Consider the following 19508-nt stretch of genomic DNA (forward strand, 5'->3'; position numbering starts at 1 on the left):
CTCCTATATGCACTAACTTTAACCAGCTGTTTGACATTAAACGGTCTCAGTGAAGAGGCCTTCTTCAGTCATCAAAGTGTATCTGCTCAAGACCAAAGAGAAAGGATGTTTCACTAACAGGACACAAAATGAAAATACATAAATGTTATATGAACATTTTTTTAAATCTATTTTTAAAGTATTCCAAGTGGTCTTTTAAAGGGTGACCAAACAGGGAAGTTGGAGGCTGACTCCAACATGGGGCTGGGGAACAGTACTGTTATCATAACTGGAGCTGCAGATCATGACGTGGGACTTAAAAGTTTGACCAATCACACAACTCAACTGTAATACCTCAATTCAACCTGTAGGGGGCAGCACACAGACGCTTTTGACTATTTTTTCAAGAATTAAACACGTTTATTTTAATTTGTCAAAAATGTGGTAATGACCAAAAGACATCACTTTTAAAGACCCATTTATAGAGCCCAGAAAAGTTGATTTAGGATTCTGGTACCCTTTTTTTTGCATTTTTTAGCAAAAACTCATAAAACTAAGACATAGTTTCTGCAGAGTAGTTGAGATTCCCTCTGAGTTGTGGGTGGAACTGCAAGCCCGCGCCCAATTCCCATCATCTATCTGTTTACATGCTCTCCTGCTAGCTTAGAGCCCCTTATAACTCCAACCTAACATTAGCAGTGCAACAAAAATGGTGAGCAATATCAGAGCTACTTGGGAGCGGGGTGTAAGAATATTCAGTGAAATATCGCAATATTTTATTTGGTGATACTTGTATCGATTTATAATACTGCCAAGGCGATTTTTAATTAATATTTTATAAAAGCAACACATAGTTCTGTCTTATTTTTGTTTTCCACTTGAAAATTTCCTGAATTACAAAAAGGAAACCACCATGAATATGCTTGAGTAAAAGCAACTTGTTTAGGTGGTACAGTTGCAATGCTTAGTGTTCCAAACATTTAATAACATGTATTTTACAATTTTACTTTTGCAAAAAATGTATTATGTTTCAGATAATGTTTGAGTCATAATTAAGAAAAAATGGTTAAATATTATCTGGTATTGTCTGGGATACGTATCATATCATGACACGTGTATCGCGATACGTATTGTATCGCTAGACTCTTGCCAATACACACCCCTAAAAAAAGAAGACGTACATGGATTTACTTGTATACAAGTTTTCTATTTCTTTTTTGCCTACTCCTTATTCACTACAATTTGAGTAAATAAATACTTACATTTTTAAGCCTAATTTTTGTCGTATCTGTCATCTACCATGAGAAAAATGCCACAAGAACATGGTAAAATCACCAAAAACACCTATTTCATTGGAGTGGGTCTTTACATTTAAAATAAAAAGCAGTCTTTTTTTGTAGAATGTGCTTGTGTCGTAAAGGAAATGGCAGAATTTAGCTGTGCAGCCTTTGTGGATTCCATCAAAGCTGTCATACCAGTTCTTTTGTTCATTTTACTTGATGTCTTACGTAATCTGTGAGCTGTGGTTTTGTTCTATTAGCAGATAATACACAAAACTCAAACAGCAAACACATGTAGACCCTCGCTGCCGCCCTTCTATTAAAGGAAGAAAAAAAAAGCAGGCTGATGGACCCCAACATTTTCTTTGGCTGGTTTCAATCTGGCTGTTCTGAAGAGCCTCTTATGGATGGCTGAACAATGATTTCCATAATGTAAAACATGTCTTCCATGAAGTTTTTAGGTCTTGAGCAAATTTATCTGCTGTAGCTGCTGTCAGAGCCTTTAACAGCAAAGCAGCTGTGGAGGCAAGTCTTTATAAAGTCTGAAAGGTAGTCACTTTCTCAGAGGTCTCATGCTTTGGAAGTCAATGTGTGTCATTTCTTTGCAGCTGTGGTCTGTTCTCACCACTATGCTTCTTTCATTATAATTAGGTGAACCAGCGACGGTGACTCCTCAACCGAGAAGTTAGTATTTTTTTTTGTTCATCTGGCTTTTACCAGCCTCTATCTCTGATCTCATTCATCTTCTTTTCAGCTCTTTAAATCTGTCCTATGGTATTTATCTGACCAAGAAAATCATATTTTATGGTCGGCGTTTGAAGCTGTAATCTTTTTACCACAAAAATGCAAAAATACATATGTCTTACATACTTTCTTCATACTTTTGTAGCTTCACCGAGGCCCAAGGTATCATGCTTTGTCCATATAAACACCAGAATTGTTGGAGGACATCAAGTACGAGGTACAGATGGCAGCTGGGTTGTAAGCATCCAAAGAGAGTAAGCTTTTTTTTCTTTTTAAATCCATTTTTTCCACTTGATACTGACTTCAGTGACAACTTATATCTTTTTTCTTGATTCTCTTCAGGAAGGTTCATTTGTGTGGCGGCTCCCTGATTAGAGAAAACTGGGTTTTGACAGACCAGCAGTGCTTTACTTCCTGGTAATAATCCATCATCTAAGACTACATTCAAATCTGTTTGTTCCGTATGTTGTGTCTCTATGATTAGTGTCATACAGGGTAGAAACAGTTGCCAACAAATTGCAAACAGAATTTATTGAAGCATTTGTCACATTGTCTCAAAATGTTTGTGGTTTCTTTGCATGAGTCACAGTACTTGGTTTCAGTATTCTGAACATAAAAAATGTCTTAGTAGTATTGAAGTTCATCCAGGTTCTTCACAAGTGTCTCACACTGATCTAAGTTTAGTTTTCCTAAAGTAATAAACAGATAAAAAACTAGCATCCTGTGAAACTAAATTGAGATGGATTTGAGACAAAAATGAGAAGCATTTGAGAAACATCCACTCCAATGAAAGTTATGTTTTCATCATGTTCTAATGGATTTTTTCTATTGATACTAGCATTCATCACTTCTTAAATCAGCCTGGTAATTTTGAAAATTATGTTTCAAACTGATCATTGCACTCATCAGTGTTCCAGATCTAAAAGAATACAGCGTGCAAGTCGGTCTGCATCACCTCAACGAGTCTTCAAGCCACCCAAGACTGCGCATATCCCGCCTGATCTGTGGCCCAAAGGGATCCAACTTGGTTATGTTGAAGCTTGAAGAGTAAGTACTCAACTACACTGTGAGAAACTTTGTCAAGTTCCTTGTTCAGATGATTTATTTCTGTGTGGTTGTTGCAGCCCTGCGCCTGTGTCGGAGGGCGCCTCCACCATTCATCTTCCAGTAAAAGAGTGTCATATCAGCCAAGGGACCAACTGCACCATGTATGGATGGGGGGAAACGAAAAGTACTGCCTTCTTTCACGCATGTTATTGCACTATATTTGGAAATGCTTTTTAAAAGTAATATATTTATGATAAATTGACCTTTTTTTTTAACTCTTCTTTGCTCAGATAGAGGACAAGAAGAAACACTCAACAGTGTTACTATGGCGATGGCTGACAATGAAATGTGCTCTCAAATCAAAGGAGATGTTGGTGAAAGCAGAATTTGTGCCGGAGGCAAGATCGGAGAAGGTGTATGCGATGTAAGGAAATGTATATGTCTTCTGCTATATGGATATAAAAACTGAGGGTGTGTATTGGCAAGGATCTAGCGATACGATATGTATAGTGATACACATCTTGCGATACGATACGTATTGCGATACGGATACTGCGAAATGATACATATTGCTATAGAGATCTCGCTATACAATATATATCGCGATACAGATCTCGCGATACAGTACATATTGCGATACAGATCTCGCGATACAGTACATATTGCGATACAGATCTCACGATACTACAGATATTACGATACAGATCTTTCTATACAATACATATTGCAATACAGATCTCGTGAAACAATACATATTGTGATACAGATCTTGCGATACAATGCATATTGCGATACAGATCCTGCGATACAATACATATTGCAATACAGATCTCCCGATACAATACATATTGCAATATATCCCAAGACTGTACCAGAAAAATTTTCACTTTTTTATTAAGAGTATGACTTAAAAAAAAAATAAGTCATACTAGGTAGTGCATGTCCCATAAAACAAAAACTGCGAGGCTGACTGAACCAATGAGACTGAACTTTTAACACAAGCTGGTTCTTGCAAGATCTTGTTGTTCTGGTGTGGTGTAGAGCTTCTCAAAGTGTGCTGTGTTGCCAGCTTAGTGGTCAGAGGGTGGAAGACAAAAGTAAAACCCTGAAGGCCGCTCATAAATATTTAAATAAATATTTTCTTGTCAACATTTTTAATTGATACAAGTATTGCCAAATGAAATATCGCGACATATCATCGAATTGATTTTTTTCCCTTGCACCCCTGATAAATACTCACTTGCCATTAATTTTGTTGACATGCGTTTCCGATGTTTGTGTTTTCTTCCAGAGAGACTATGGTGGGCCCTTGGTATGTCAAGAGCATGAACACAAAGTCATCATTGGTGTGAGCATCCAAAGGACCAAATGTGCATCATCACAACCTGCACTCTTTGTCAACGTTGCCTTTTACTCGGAGTGGATTTACAAAGTGTTCCGACTGTACCCCACTTTGGACACAAACTGATATGGGAACAGAAATTTTGCTGGAGAAAGGACACCAAGGACCAATTGTGTCTACTACCTTTACACGAGGGAGTATTAGGTAAAAGTGCCTGATAAAGAGCCCCTACTTTGGTGACTGGAGATTGTTAACTAGAGAACCGATGTACCAAAGAGGAACGCCACCTTGAGAACATCAACAGCACCAGCTCCCCTTTTACAACCCCAGTCTCGGGCACATAGACGGTGCACTAACTGCATTTTGACATGTTCAGAGTTTCTGAAGCCATGCAAACAAAGTCACTCGTGACTCAGTATTATGTCCTGGAATGTACTTGAACCCGAATTCAGTTCCATGGTGGTTGCCAGTTCAGGAAACTCTGCTCGACTGGAATGTTCTTCCTTCTTCCTTTTTTCATATGAGTTGGAATTGTTTTGATTGTCTGAACTAAGAATACACAGTCAGACATAAGTTGTTCTTATCAAATGTACTTATCTGTGATGTTAAGGCCTCATGTTCCTATACATAACCCTTCCACTAAAACCACCATTTACCACTAGTCCTATGTTTGTAGGAATTAAAGGGCGGGGCTAAATATCAATTCTGTCATACTGAACTGTCAGCCACTCTGTAATACTTGTTTACAGCCAATGAGATTCTGAACCAAAGACAAGATTCTGTCTTTGGTTGTAAAGACTTCAGTCATCTGCAAAGAGAGTTGCGTAAATATGTTGGCACAGCACTGTAATATCAATTGCAGTGGCCATTTTAGTACTGAAAATAATTACATTTATGGGCCTTTTTGTTTTTGCAGATACATTATCTGGTAAATCTACTCATTCTCACTCCCAACTCGTCATATAATTACCCCACGTGCTGTCTATGGGGTCCAAATGACCCAAGCCTTACACTAATGTGTTATCCATCCCATGACAAATCTGGATGAAGGTGGATTTTATACCTACCACATCTACAACACCAGTGAACATAAAAAAATATTGAAAAAAAAAGTTCAGCGCGCTGCCTTGTGGGGTCCAGATGACACCACTCCCAACATACCTAGGATAGCAAAAGGGTTACGGATATATGGTTGGGGTCCCCACGGTACTCCTTTTCTGACATTTTGGGTGTCCCCAATTAGTCGTTTTTGACGTGCTGGCTGGTCCCATAAAATCATGGGTCAGGGTTAGGGTACCAGGTACCGGCCCACATCCCGAGGGTTGAGGACCCGTGATTAAAAACCGGTACCGGGTTAGTGTACCAGGTACCAGAACTGGTCCACATCCTGACGGTGGGGGACCCCTTAATAGAAAGTGGTACTGAGTTTGGGTACTAGGTACCGGTACCGGTTCACGTCCTGAGGGTTGAGGACCCCTGATTAGAAACCGGTACCGGGTTATGGCACCAGGTACCGGTCCACATGCTGAGGGTTGGGGACCTGTGATTAAGAACCGGTACCTGATATGGTACCAGGATATCAGTCCACATCCAAAAAGTTGGAGACTCCTGATTAGAAACCAGTACCGGGTTAAGGTACCAGGTACCGGTACCAGTCCACATCCAAAGGGTTAGGGACCCCTGATTTTGAATCTGTACCGGGTTATGGTACCAAGTAGCGGTCCTACTCCACATCCCGAGGGTTGGGGACACTTGATTAGTGTCTGCATTTTCTCCCTGTCTGTGACCTGGTACCAAGCAGCCCTTGGACCGTTACTGGTTCGTGGCCTGGAGGTTGGGAACCCCTGATTTAATGGAAACAGCCAGCATCCTCAAAAAACGACAAGTTGGGGACACCCAAAACGTCAAAAAGTTAGGAGTAGGAGTCCTGAACCCTACGTCCATATATGACGAGTTGGGAGTGAGAAATCGTTGGGTAAGTTGGATATGTTTTCCTTTGTTAGAGGGGTTATGTATTTTTAATCCCATGGTTCATTCTACACCTTTGTCTGCTTTCTTCACGCGAGGGCATAGGGGTCAATCAGTTCCCTCTTTGACAAAGGCGTGGAGATAAGAAAAAGAAGTTCAGATGTGAATTGAATTTACTTTCAAAGCAGAATAGGAAGAGTGACAACTGATGTCTGGAAAGGAGTCTCAATTCCCTCTACCCGACCACTCGGCCTTTAATTTTAAGAGGTAAAGACGAGAGCCAAGGAATAAAGGAGGAAATGAGATTCAGTAGTGCTTTTTGGCTTCCTCCATCATCTTTTGAGGATCTGGACAGCTTCTCCGTCAAGTGACCACCCAAACATGGAGATGTAGATCTTCCCAATGGCAGAAAATTGTGGCAATAAGAACTCCCTCTGTGAGAAATAATGAAGAGGAAACTACGTCTTTAAACCTGGTGGGCGCAGAACAGGACGGAAGTATGACCTCCCTTTGTATAACCGAAGAATCCTTGGGAAAAGTTGGCCGGTCTTCATTGTCTGTAGTAGCTGGACTAGCTTTTCTCCACATAGCTGTTAGTTTCCCCGTGAGAGGGTCTAAGTAGGACTGAGCAAACTGCTCCAAATCTTATGCTAATATTTGTAGCATGAGAGAGAAGAGCCATGCCAAATATAACATGGCTTTTTGGTCTCCAGTTTGGAGGGAACTGTGGCCCCTGGTGGGCTGTGTGTGGTCAGTAGAATATTTTTGATACTTTTTTTTTCTTGGAGGGAGGGAGTTGGGGTTCATGAAAAGTGACCCTGTATGTACAAACCTGCAGGTTTATAATGTTTCTGCCGTGCCATAAGATATTATAGGTCTTATAGATCTGCGATGTGTTCGGTTCATTTACTGTCAGGTCGGCCTCGTTGTGCCTCTGATTATGTCTTATATTTAAAGTGAGGTGTATTTATTTTCATGAGTCAGTGGAAATAATTGGTTATGGATGAATTTGTTGTGATGATGACATTGTTTAAAATTTTGAAATTTGAAACCGATGGTATTCCTTTTTTGGAAAATAGACATGAATGCCAGTAATTTTGTCTGGAGTAACAGACTCTCATGCGTAAATTCTGGCTCAGATTTTTAAACAAGTTGGGTGTCATTTTTTTCAAAATAAAAGCTTTAGATTTTAGAGTTTTTTACTCCTCTCCACTTTGCCAAAGACAAAATCTCAGTGTTTCTGTGTGTTTTCATTTGACCAAATTTTCTTGGCTCATTATTTATTTCTTATACACAAAGGATATATTTTAATTACCTAAATATCACAGACATTACTTTTTTTTGTGTATGTACAGACGTTTGCAGGGTTCTAAATGATAAAATCCCCCAAAATTTCATACGGAATAATGAGCCTTTTTATTATCTTTGCATCTTTTATCTTCTTTTCTCTACACTCAGTCACACTGTCAACTCAATGATGATGATTTGAGAACGTTATAAATTAAAGCCAAAGAAAATGTCTAAAAATCACATCAAAATTATACAAAAATGGGAACTATTGAGAAGTTTTATCAGAAACCGTGATAGCTAGCAGTTGTGTCAATACCTCGGAGAATGTGAATAACATGCCGACCGACAGAAAACGATCCTGAAATGATGCCCAGATGTTTGTGTGTAACTGGATCATTTCAACATAAAGAGACCATGTTCTCAGATCTCAGATTACTGCGCTCAACATCACGCAAAAAAAATGCTGACAACAGAGGAACGGCTGTAACTCGATGAATCGCACAATCCCAACAGCAAGTTCGTCATCGGGTTAGATGAATTCCAGTGACAGTGTAAATGCCAACCTCGGCTTGTTTTCACACACTCAAGTCTGTAAAAAAAAGGGTGTTTTGTTGAATATCCTAATGCCAATTTTGGGGAAACTTTATTGTTCGATTTTTGTAAACGATGCTCTGAAAGTGTTGTGACTGTTATTTAATGAGCTTTCCTGTAAATAACCACAAGCAGTGTGTAAAAGTTGTAATTTTTTGTAAATATCATACTTTTTTGAGATATAGCTGCTATTTGTTGTTACTTGTTTTGTATCCGTGATATTTTCAGAACTTTGTATTCTTTGTATTATCCTTTAATAAACATCTTTCCATTGAGCTCTGTTGAAAGCCTCGGCACTGAAAAACAAACCTTATAGCTGTGCGTTAAGTCATATTTTGGCAGGAAAGTCGTCATATTGCTTAGAGAAGCAAATCCGCAGAGATGATAAATGTTGTTGAGTGGCTGAAACAGCAGAGGTCAACCATACAAGCAGTCGGAAAGATAAATATTTAACACGTCTTTAGAAACATTTGGATAACAAGCTTGGACATCGGTCATTCCGATGGCTTACAGTCGACCCTGGATGTGCCTTTCAGTAAGCTTTTAGTTGCTCAATAAAAGATAAGAAATACCTGAAATGAAAGATTGATAATTTTGTCAAGATATCCCGAAACTATTAAATACACAGAAAAAGATGTGTTGGAACAGTTATTCGTTAATAGTGGTTCAGAGTTCAGGCCTACAAAAAAAGAAAGTGAGACTTCTTTGAATGGTTTCTTTCTTTTATTAAAAAAAAAGATAACAGAAGCTTGAACTCAGAAGGTTGGCGATGAAACATCTCATAATTCAATAGCTCTTCGATCATGAATGGCTTTGTTTTTGACTTTTTTGACTTGAAAGATCTGTAACCTTGCTTTATTTATTTAATTTGTTTGCACGTTTTCTTGTGATAATGAGATTTACGATCTCATTATCCAACACATTCTCATTCCCAAGTTGTCACATATTGTCATATGGTTAAGGACCCCTCTGCGTCAAAAATTGTACAGGGCATTGAACAATCCCGTCCAGTACCAGTACCAATCCGCGTCTGATCCAGACATGGACTGGGCCCTCGTCCAGTGCCTTTACCAATCCCACCAGTTCCAGTACCAACCCACGTCCGATACCGGCTTGATACCGGTTCCAGACTTGGACTGGGCCACAGACTGGGAAAACACCTTCATTTTTCTGTGTGATTGTCTGTTGGCAAAGAGTCTCCCTCCTCCTCAAAAATTTAAATCTGGAACCAGTACCGCGTCGGTACCGTTCCTGGATGAGATTGATACCGGCACTGGACGCGGTACCAGTTCCAGACGACAACCAGGTTAGGGTTAGGGTATCGGTACCAGCCGCCTCCCGAAATTCGGTCCGCGTTTGGTACTGCATTCGACAAAATTCAGACCTCTTATTTATTTGGAACAGCCAGCACGTCAAAAAATGATCAGATGGAGAAAACCAAAACATCAAAAAGTGATGTGGAGGGATCCTTAACCATACGTCAATATATGATGACCTGGGAATGAGAATATGGATATTGTTTACTCTGAAAGACTTCAGAAAACCATGGTATGGCCTCTTTAAGGACCCCTTCGTGTCAAAAAAGGACGTTTTGGGTGTCCCCAACTCATTGTTGACGTGCTGGTTGTTCTAATTAAATAAAGACTCCCCAACCCCCAGGCCACAAACCAATACCAGTCCATTATTGTTATGTGGACTGCACTGGTACCCTAACAGCCCGGTACTGGACGCGGATTGGTACTGGCTCTGGTTGCTAGACCAGATCCAGACGCATACTGTGCAAGGGTTTGGGTACCAGTTTAGGGTAAAGGTCCCGAGGTTTGGTGCGCGTCCGATATCGCGTCCATCAAAACGTCCGGACCCTTGAATTAATTTGAAACAGTCAGCATATCAAAAAAACGACGTGTTGGGGACACCAAAAACGTTAAAAATTGATGCAAAGCCCCATGTCAAAATGTGACGACTTGGGAATGAGAATATGAATATAGTTCACTCTAAAAGACGTACGAAAAATCATGATATGACCCCTTTAAGGACTTCTCTGTGTCAAAAATTGACGTTTTGGGTGTCCCCAACTCATTGTATGCTGACATGCTGGCTGTTCCAATTAAATCAAGGCTCCCCAACCTCCAGGGCGCAAACCGGTACTGGTCCAGTACCATGATGTGGACCATACTGGTACCCTAAGCCGTTACAGACGTGGATTGGTACTGGTACCGGATGCAATACTGGTCCCAGACGCAGAATGAGCTAAGGTCTGGGTATGGGTCTAGGGTACCGGTACCAACCGCATTCTGAGGTTCGGTCTGCAATCGGTACAGCATCCGACAAAACGTACAGACCCCTGATTTAATGGAAACAGCCAGCACGTCAAAAAACGATGAGTTGGGGGACACCAGGTTTCCAGTTTGCACCTATCACACATCCCTCTATGACCTTGTAGACAACCTGATCACCTCATCTGGTCATTGATAAAATTGACAACAACCATAGCAACCAGCACTGATTTAGACATTGTTCATGACCGACAATATCAGCACAAACTCTGTCTGAGTTAGACTCAGATTCTTCAGGTGTTCAACATTTTCTCTGACAAACTGCTTTGTTTCATCTTAGAAACATTCAAGTATATTTGTATTGTCACAAGATGACAAAATTTGTTGTCTCATGATAATGACATCTACTGTCTCATTATCACCAGATCGTTAGAAATGCGTTAAAAAAAAAGCAAGGTAGGGTGTTCTCAGCTTCCATAAAGATGAGATCGTCCATGTCTCCTAATTCTTTTTGATTATTTGTTTGTTTTCTCGAGAAAACGCATTAGCTCGTTATCACAACTATTTTCTCAAAGATAGCAGTGTAAAATGACAAGTTGGTGCTTGTTATCTTGAGATCACAACTTAATGAATCAGCAGCGTTGTAGGTTAGCGCTCTCATAAGGGCGAGAAGGGCCTGTTCTCGGCTGGGATCTTTCTGTGTGGAGTTTTTACGTGTGGGTTGACTGGTGATTCTATTGCTCCTTTGGCCCAAACTTGTTCGTGATCACCTCATTAACCCTTTAACTCCTGAGGTGTCGCTGGTGACAATTAACATACTGTAACTTTTCAACTGTTTACACGATTATGCGCCACTTTTCTCCTTCAAAATCAGCTGGAATTACGCTGATCATGGTCATGTAAATCAAAGATTGGTGTTAAAGGATTCAAGGGTCTATTCATGCTGTTCTTAAGCTTTTCAGAGTTTCCATATTTATGATTATATACACTAAATATGAAACATTAAACAACATATTCTTCTATTCAGAAGTAAGACAACTCCATCTCTGAGGCTCCGCCTTTCGCTCCACATCTGAACTTTTGCAAAGATGGATCTTCATATTGTGAGTATCAAATGAAAGTGTTTTAACGATCACTTCTAGCTGTGCGGAGAAAGTGAGTAGGTGTTTTAGCCTGTGGGGTAATGCAGGCAGCGCAGGCTCTTCCTGATTCGGTTTAATGATGTAACCATCTAGAATTGTGACATCTTTGATTACCATATACCAGGAATTAGGAAAAGGGGGTTTGTTTTTTTAACGTTATTATCAACTCTGGTTCTTCTCTTCTTTGTGATTTATTTACTTTTTATACAGTCAGTTCCGGACAAGCAGCTGGTTTAGCTGCAACATGTTTTCCAGATGCAGCAGTTACTTCTTTTAATCCTCACTCTGAGATTACTGTCTCTCTAGAACAGCGGTCTCAAACTCAGTTTACCTTGGGGCCACTAAAGGCCTAGTCTGAGCCGTGTGGGGTTCCATTTGTGCCAAAAATATGTTTTTGCATCCACTCTCTATATGTTTGGTCGATTGTCTATGTCTACTGAACAAGTTTTTATTGAATATTTGTTCATGTTTAGGTACTAGTAAGCAATATCTCCTGCGTATCCTGTGTAACGACATGAGCTAAAGACGCTAGCAACTGTTGCTATGGACTTTTCTAACAACCACCCAGCCAGCAAGGCTAAGTCGGGCCCATTTGGTTTAAAAGTGAGCAGAAAATGTTAGCCTCGATTGGGTTTGTCTGCAGTTTCTGTGGTGGCCCCATATGTGTTTACCCACATTGGCTTAAAAGGGTTGGCTTGCTATGGTAACCAGCCTCCCATTGGACATGTAGCAATCTATCAAGCTCTACTTTAACGAGCTAGCGAGCTCCGCTGTATCGAGCTAGTGAGTTCCGCTGTAGCGAGCTAGCTAGCTCCAGTGTAGTGAGCTCAACTGTTACGAGCTAATGAGCTCCATTGTAGCAGGCTAGCGAGCTCTGCTGTAGAGAGCTAGTGAGCTCTGATGTATCAAACTAGCAAGCTCCACATTGGCTTAAGTAGACACTCAGTGTCCACTTAGGCTTGCTAACCTATTCAGCCACCTGGTGGACAGCAAAGCTCGCTAACTTGATACAGCGAAGCTCGCTGCAATGCTACAGCAAAGGTCACTAGCTCAATTCAGAGGAGCTTGCTAGCTTGCTACGGAGGAGCTCACTAGCATGCTACAGGGGAGCATGCTAGCTTGCCATAGCATAGCTCACTACCTTGATACAGAGGAGCTTAATACTGGGGATCGCTGTGGAGGAGCTAGCTAGCATGCTACATTGTAGCTCACTAGCATGCTACAGAGGAGCTTACTAGCTTGATACAGCAGAGTTTACCAGCTCGCTGTAGAGGAGCTCACTAGCATGCTACAACAAGGCTTACTAGCATGCTACTATGGAGCTCACTAACTTATTAGCATGCTACTATGGAGCTTATGTAACCAGATCGATTCTGCGTTGTGTTTATTGGAACAAAAGACATGGAAGCACAGCAGCACCCTCGGAGATCACCTCCATTTATTGCGGATCTGACAATTTTCCAGAAAGGAAAGACACAGAAATCGCATGTTAGCTGCCCGTTTTAGCTCCTCTCCCACCGAACAGTAAAACAGGAAGGGGCCCCCAATGGGCGACAAAACTCTAACACATACCTGACAATTTTCCAGAAAGGAAAGACACAGAAATCACGGTGTTAGCTGCCCGTTTTAGCTCCTAGATGAGTGACAGGTAGAGGGAGATCAGCTAATTCTCACATCAAAATAAAATAAACGTTTTTGGATTTTTTTCAGTAACAGAATTATGGGCATAACTAAAATTAAATGAGGATTCATGTTGTAAACGTTACAGGACACCCACCTCTCCCACCGAACAGTAAAACAGGAAGGAGAGAGGGAAAGCGAGCACCCAACATATAAAGGAGAAACCACAGAAGAAGAAGCAAACTAAGGAGGGGTTACCCAACGGTGAATTCAGGGGGAGAAATAAACTTAAAGACAGTCAATATTTTGTGTAATTAAAAAAAAGATCTCATCTCATTACACTTACTAACTGACTAGCATGCTACTATGGAGCTCACTAACTTATTAGCATGCTACAGCAGAGCTTACTAACTCACTAGCCTGCTACTATGGAGCTCAGTAACTCCCTAGCCTGCTACAGCAGAGCTCACTAGCTCGATACAGCAGAGTTTACTAAAGGAGCTTGCTAATATGCTACAGTGGAGCTCTTTGGCATGCTACAATGTAGCTTGCTAGAAATACTACAGTGGAGTTCGCTAGCATGCTACAATGGAGCTCGTTAGCATGGTACAGTGAAGCTCGATAGCACTACAGCGGTGCTCGCTAGCTTGCTACAGTGGAGTTTACTAGCTCTACAGTAGCTAGCATATGTCCACCGGGTGGCTGCCTGCTGTAGCGAGCTAACCCACCGATTCCCCACTCAAGTCAATGTGGGCAAACTCAGGTGGGGCCACCACACAAACTGAGGACAAACCCAAATTGGGCCACATTTTCTGCCACCTTTAAACCATATGGGGCCCACTAAGCCTTGCTGTATGGGTTTACTGGTGGATCCGTTCAAAACAAACCACACACACACCGACAAACACTGTGCAGCACCATTGAAGCAATTGGGGTCAAAAGCTTTGCACTTACGGGGTTAACAAGGGTGGGGCAAACACGGCAGGGCATCCGTCCCACCCAGATCTGATCCTGCCACTACAGCAACAAGCAGATGTTCCCATCACTAACCAGCGGGCCACCGCCGTTGGATCTGGCGGCGATCCCTTTGACCTTCTTTTACCTCGATGAACTCTCGTGACACCGACCAAAACAAGCCAGTTCCTTCAGCAGAACCCACAGCGCACACATGGAGAGATCGTTTACCTATCTGACTTTATGGCACTTTATTCCGACGAGGATCATTTTGCCAGTAGGCTGTTTCCTCCACGCCGACCGAGCTGCTCGCATTCTGATCCCAAATCTTTGCTCCGGTGGCCAATTATCGAGGAACGTTGAGGCTTACTGCCTCTTCACTGCAGTAAAGGGACATAAAGGAACTTGTCCTGTTGCAGTCATAAAAGCTGATAGAAGTGCAGATAACAGATCGTGTTCTGAGCTTTTGAAGCCGAATCTCCCACCGGCTTTCCTGGACAGAATTCTTGGAAGGACGCCTGATCCTCCTGCTGCACCTCAGCTAGCAGCAGAGCTAAAAAAAAAAATAGTGTCAAAGTGACCACGCTCTGTCCACACATGGTGAGACATCCTAATTTATCTTTTTTTTAAATTACCCTTTAAGCACAGCTTGTACCCTCTAAAAATCACATTCTTTTCAACCAAATCTGGGATTTATTGCTTTAATCACACTCTGATCTGATAGTTTATTCAATGCAGAGTCACATCAATAAAACATCAAAGGAAAAAAGAAAACCGGCTAATCTTGTCTGCTTTGAGGATTCCGTTTTAGGGCTTCATTTTGACTCATCAAACCCATTAAATTGAAAGATTTGTGTGGCACCATTATAATGATCTTTCCTCTGAAAGGGCTTTGTCTCCCTCTAGTGGTCACCATCTGTCTCTGCAGTCTGAAGGTTGAGCTTTGGCACTTTGGGGCTGTTTTATCACCGTTTATCAGCAAAATCAAACCAAAAAATTTAGATTTTAGTCCGTGTAGCAGTTGAGGTTCACGTCCTGAGTAAACCGAAACCTCTCGCTTGTTTGAGAGGGATTCCAGAAAAAAGGAGGTGCGTGCTGACTCCACTGGTGAGGCGCCGTCCTGGTAAATAAGGGAAGGACCGTGCTTGTGTCTGGGTGGTAGAAGGCCGGCGGGATGGCGGAGGCGTCAAGATGGAGGTCCAGGTTCTGAGATGAACCTGGATGATTAAGAACTCCAGAATCCTGCATCCCTATTAAATAAAAAAAATCAAATTTGATTAATACTAGAATATTGTGAAAAATCTGTTACATTTTTTTGTTATAATTTGTATTTAAATCATGTTTTTAAACATTCAGACTATGACGCCTTAAATAAGAAGTCTGATGACAGGATCTCACCTGTCTGTCCTGGAAGGAAGGAGCTGTTGTGAAGCTTTCTACAAACAGTGTTGTGGAAATGTTGGTTCTCACAGCTGACTTTTATCATCCCTGTGGCCTAGAAAACAACCCAAACATGCTATAACTCAAGCGCACAGGGGGCAAAAATCCAAAACACAGGAAAAACATTCACTGAACACATAAAAAACAAATTGTAAAACTTTTAAACTTTAAAAAACAAACTTTTTAATCATAAATATGAGTAAAAACAGGCAGGAATATCATTTCAGAATAAATCAACTAAAACCTTAAATAACTTTCAATATTTTGCTCTCCGAAGAAAATAAAATTATATATTATGTAGGAAATCTACGGCGTCCCTAAAGGGACATCGGGAAAAAAAAATTACTAACTGGTGCGCACGTAAGTGGTTCCCACCAGATAGTAAGTGGTGCGCACCAGTTAGTAATTTTTTTTTTTTTTTTACTTTAATTTTTTTTTTCCGATGTCCCTTTAGGGGCTCCGTAGAAATCATCTATTCTGGCAACAGTAGCGTTCAGCAAGGGAGCTAACGCACTGTATGATGGGATTTGTAGTTACATTTGTAGTGATCAGCCTGCTGTCCAATCTGGCAAGAAATTGAGGGATATGATTCCCTTTGCCTGTCTGGGCGGATTGTGGTTCATGTGTGGGTTTGTGTTTTGTTGTCTGGCTTTTTTTTACTCTGTTTTGTTATTTTATCCTCTTATGTTAGAAGTTATTCTAACTGATCTGTCAGCCTCCATAATCGTAGTGTTAGTGCAGGATAACATCAGGACGTTAATGATAATAATATAAAATGATCTGGATATAATTACTCCCTTCACACAATGTGTAAAAATGATTTATTTTCACTTAAAATAAATCTGTATTCCCATTAAAAGCTTTAGTTACATTGACCTAATCTGACATATTACTTTATTAAAGTAATGAAAAATGTGTTTTAAACATGTTCTTGGGGCATTTTTCTAATGATGGAGGACATATAATAAGAAGATTAAGCTAAAAATTGAATTTTTACTTACTTTTTTCATATTGTTATGATTCAAAGATGAAAAAATAAAGTTTGAAAAATTGCTTATTTTTGAAAATCCAAGTTCTCTGCAATTCAGAGGTGAATTTCTAATAAACTATGTCCTATAAAATGTCACATCTTTCTTATTAAAATTCCACTTTTAAAATTGATCAAAATATGTGTCTCTTTAATTTGGTATTTATCATTCAAAACTGTGTTCAGGTAATAATATAACTAAAAGGATCTTTTCTCAACTTAATTGAAAGATTTTAAACCCCATTGCCCCATTGCATTGTGGGTGGTAATATTTTGTTGTTTGTTTGTTAGTTTTTTTTTATTTTTTATTACCATGATGCAGTTTTTGACCACAAACTTAAAAACCTTTTTTCAAGGACATAGTTTCTGCAGAGTGGCAGCAGTTCATCAAAAATTCACCTCTGATGACTGTTTTTGCAGACTTAAAATAAAAAATAAATAAATAAAAATGTAATATTATTATATATAATTCTATTCTCTAAGTATTTGAAATCTACATTTTTATAAATAAATAGCTTAATAGTAAAAAAAAAAAAATAGTATTTTTCTAAACAGGAAGTAGCTGTTTTAGTTCTAAGAAACTGGACCAAATGGCTCTTTTTTTTGCTTTTTTAAAGGTTACAAACCCTGATTTAGGACAAAAATAAAAAGATGTAATATAATCATACTGAACCTGCTGAGACGTGAAGCTGTGTGGCGCTGTCGGACTCAGAGACGTGGCGTTTCTTTCGCCTGGAAAGTCTGAAGCTGTACCAAAGAGATAAGAGATTTGGAATCATGGTTTGATCCATCAGCATAAAGCCTCTGTTCTTAACCTTCAGATGCTCCTAAAATCAGTTCAGTAAAGCCAGATTTTGATATTTTCTTGCACATTTTTCCTCGATTATGCTTACTATAGACGTCAATCAAAGATTTAGAGATGCATTTGGCCCTAAAAGATGTAAAATATGGTTTAAATGAGTATGTTTAGAGTTCTAAGTTCATTTAAAAGGCACAAAAACAAAAAAAATCCTATTTTTTCATGACTAATTGGATATTTTGATGATCTTAGAATGGATTTAGTCCAATTAATAGAATATTTGGGTGAATTGTGCTTGAAAACGGATCAATTTTGACTCAATATAAGAGAATATTTGAATATGTTTGAGGAAATGAAGCTTCTACTGTACATACATGGCATTGTGCTTCTGCTTTGCTTGACCTCCCTCCTCCGTTTTGCTCGTCTGTTGGAGAACCAGACCTGTCAAAGAAAAGAAAAAGAAGCGTCAGAGGTGGAGGAAGGATAAAAGTGAATAAAAACTAAAGGAAATCCTCGTGCCTTGATGGTCTCCTCAGAAAGTTTGATTTCAGCGGAAAGTTTCTCTCTGGTGTACAGATCTGCGTAGTGTCTTTGTGCAAATTCTGTCCCAGAAACAGAAAATCTGTTTTATTAAAAACATAAATGTTCGGTTTTATGGCAGAAACTCTCGTGCAAACCTTGTTCAAGTGCTCGGCTCTGCTCTTGCGTGAAGGAGGTGCGGTTTCTGAGTTGTCCACCTTTAGATTTCTGCTGATCACAGCTTGTTTCCTGATCTTTTACTTCTATTTCTACAATGACACAGAAAGGGGTTAAGCTTTCTGAGAGGAATTTTCAAATGTCAAAGGTCATTTTTAAGAATTTACCACGGTTGAGCTCCATGCGCAGTGCGCCATGTCCCGTTTGGATCTTTCTCAAAACTCTGTTTATGGATGACACCTTCCAGAAAACAGCGCAAACTCGTTTGTGAGCCGCTGCAACTTTGCGTCATCGCTGAAATGTTGCGTTTGTGATCCAACTTACGCTTGGAACTTTGCACATTCGCGCCGCTGCGAGCCGCTTTCGGATTTCCCAAGCAAAGATGGTCGGGTTCTCACTCTTGAAGCGGATGATGGTGGAGATGACGCCCGGGGTGAGGAGCCTCGGCCGGCTTCCTCCGATGGCCTTGGGCGCCACGCGTCCGGTGCGCCAAAAGCGCGTGAGGATCTTGCTGACGCACCCGCTGGACACCTGCGCGTTCACGGTTGACGCGTTAATTACTTCACACATTCCAGTTTGGTTAATTGAGTTAGAACTGTGCGTCCTGCTGCGCGCGTACCCGTAGGATCCTGGAGATCTGGCTGGGGCGCACTCCCTCTGAGGCCAGGTCGATTATTTTCCTCCGCTTGGTTTCTGGAAGAGGTCTTCCGTTGAGAAACATGCCTCCAAGCTGGTTCACACTCTCAACACCTTATTATTACAAATTAAAGACAGTTTGAGATGAAAAATGCAGCTTTTCTCCATTTGGATTTAAATAAAATGTAAAAAAAAATCCTCTTTCTCTGGAATTCTCACCTTTATTCTTTAAATCAGCATCATCTCCCCACATGTTGACTTGCTTCCACTTCAGATGAAAAAAACCAAACAATAATTTCCTCACAAAAAAGGGAAAACTGAAAGTAGAAAAATTTGGCACAACAAACCCGGTTGCGCGCCTCTGCTGACCAACAATGAGCTGAATGAAAGGCCTGAGCGGACATTTATAGGTCTGAGGAACTGAAAATGACGCTTTCCTCTAATGTCAACAACGCTGAGTGGACGTGAACTTCACCTCCATGCGCCTGTGGCAAAGAAAAACTGAAACATTCTCTTTTCATGGTTACATTTGGGACAATTTCCACAATTTTCTTCTATTTATTTATCATTTTATATTATATTTTTATATGATTATCAAATATGATTTTCAAATTGAACGTCATTGACTCAAATAATCTATTTTCTTTGACTTCCAGGAATCTTTTTGGCACATTTTA

General features: G+C 40.3%; 2 protein-coding genes across 3 annotated transcripts in view; one reads left to right on the forward strand and one right to left on the reverse strand.

Annotated features, from left to right (window-relative positions):
• Nucleotides 1-8516, forward strand: part of LOC112158396 (hepatocyte growth factor) — a 30820-nt gene extending 22304 nt beyond the window's left edge. Inside the window, exons 12-18 of the mRNA XM_024291732.2 lie at nucleotides 1911-1943; nucleotides 2149-2257; nucleotides 2346-2420; nucleotides 2913-3050; nucleotides 3128-3234; nucleotides 3341-3474; nucleotides 4342-8516. Of these exons, the coding sequence (XP_024147500.1) occupies nucleotides 1911-1943; nucleotides 2149-2257; nucleotides 2346-2420; nucleotides 2913-3050; nucleotides 3128-3234; nucleotides 3341-3474; nucleotides 4342-4518 (773 nt within the window). The 3' untranslated portion in view covers nucleotides 4519-8516. The remainder of the gene's footprint in view (nucleotides 1-1910; nucleotides 1944-2148; nucleotides 2258-2345; nucleotides 2421-2912; nucleotides 3051-3127; nucleotides 3235-3340; nucleotides 3475-4341) is intronic.
• A 6137-nt stretch (nucleotides 8517-14653) lies between these two features.
• pax4 (paired box 4) lies at nucleotides 14654-19302 on the reverse strand. 2 transcript variants are annotated; one of them, XR_004947107.1, is made up of 9 exons: nucleotides 19051-19302; nucleotides 18815-18945; nucleotides 18520-18726; nucleotides 18363-18435; nucleotides 18177-18287; nucleotides 17874-18101; nucleotides 17374-17447; nucleotides 15632-15728; nucleotides 14654-15483 (listed from the first exon to the last, which is right to left on the reverse strand). XR_004947107.1 is itself a non-coding variant. In XM_036210132.1 (6 exons), the coding sequence occupies exons 1-6, from the start codon at nucleotides 19082-19084 to the stop codon at nucleotides 17944-17946; spliced, it is 714 nt and encodes a 237-aa protein (XP_036066025.1). In that variant the 5' UTR covers nucleotides 19085-19302; the 3' UTR covers nucleotides 17233-17943. The 2 variants fall into 2 exon arrangements, 1 of the variants encoding a protein (XP_036066025.1); XM_036210132.1 differs by lacking the exons at nucleotides 14654-15483; nucleotides 15632-15728 and having other exon boundaries at nucleotides 17233-18101.
• Between the last annotated feature and the right edge of the window lie 206 nt (nucleotides 19303-19508).

This window comes from Oryzias melastigma, linkage group LG23 (genome assembly GCF_002922805.2).
Source record: "Oryzias melastigma strain HK-1 linkage group LG23, ASM292280v2, whole genome shotgun sequence".
In the NCBI taxonomy this organism is placed as follows: Eukaryota; Metazoa; Chordata; class Actinopteri; order Beloniformes; family Adrianichthyidae; genus Oryzias; species Oryzias melastigma.

Bases quoted from the DNA above. Each gene is read 5' to 3' on its own strand.
- pax4 (XM_036210132.1), bottom strand. From the start codon at position 19,084: ATGTGGGGAGATGATGCTGATTTAAAGAATAAAG. The intron at 18,946-19,050 runs GTGAGAATTCCA...TGTAATAATAAG, and splicing joins TGCTGATTTAAAGAATAAAG to GTGTTGAGAGTGTGAACCAG. The intron at 18,436-18,519 runs GTAAGTTGGATC...GTTTTCTGGAAG, and splicing joins GAATGTGCAAAGTTCCAAGC to GTGTCATCCATAAACAGAGT.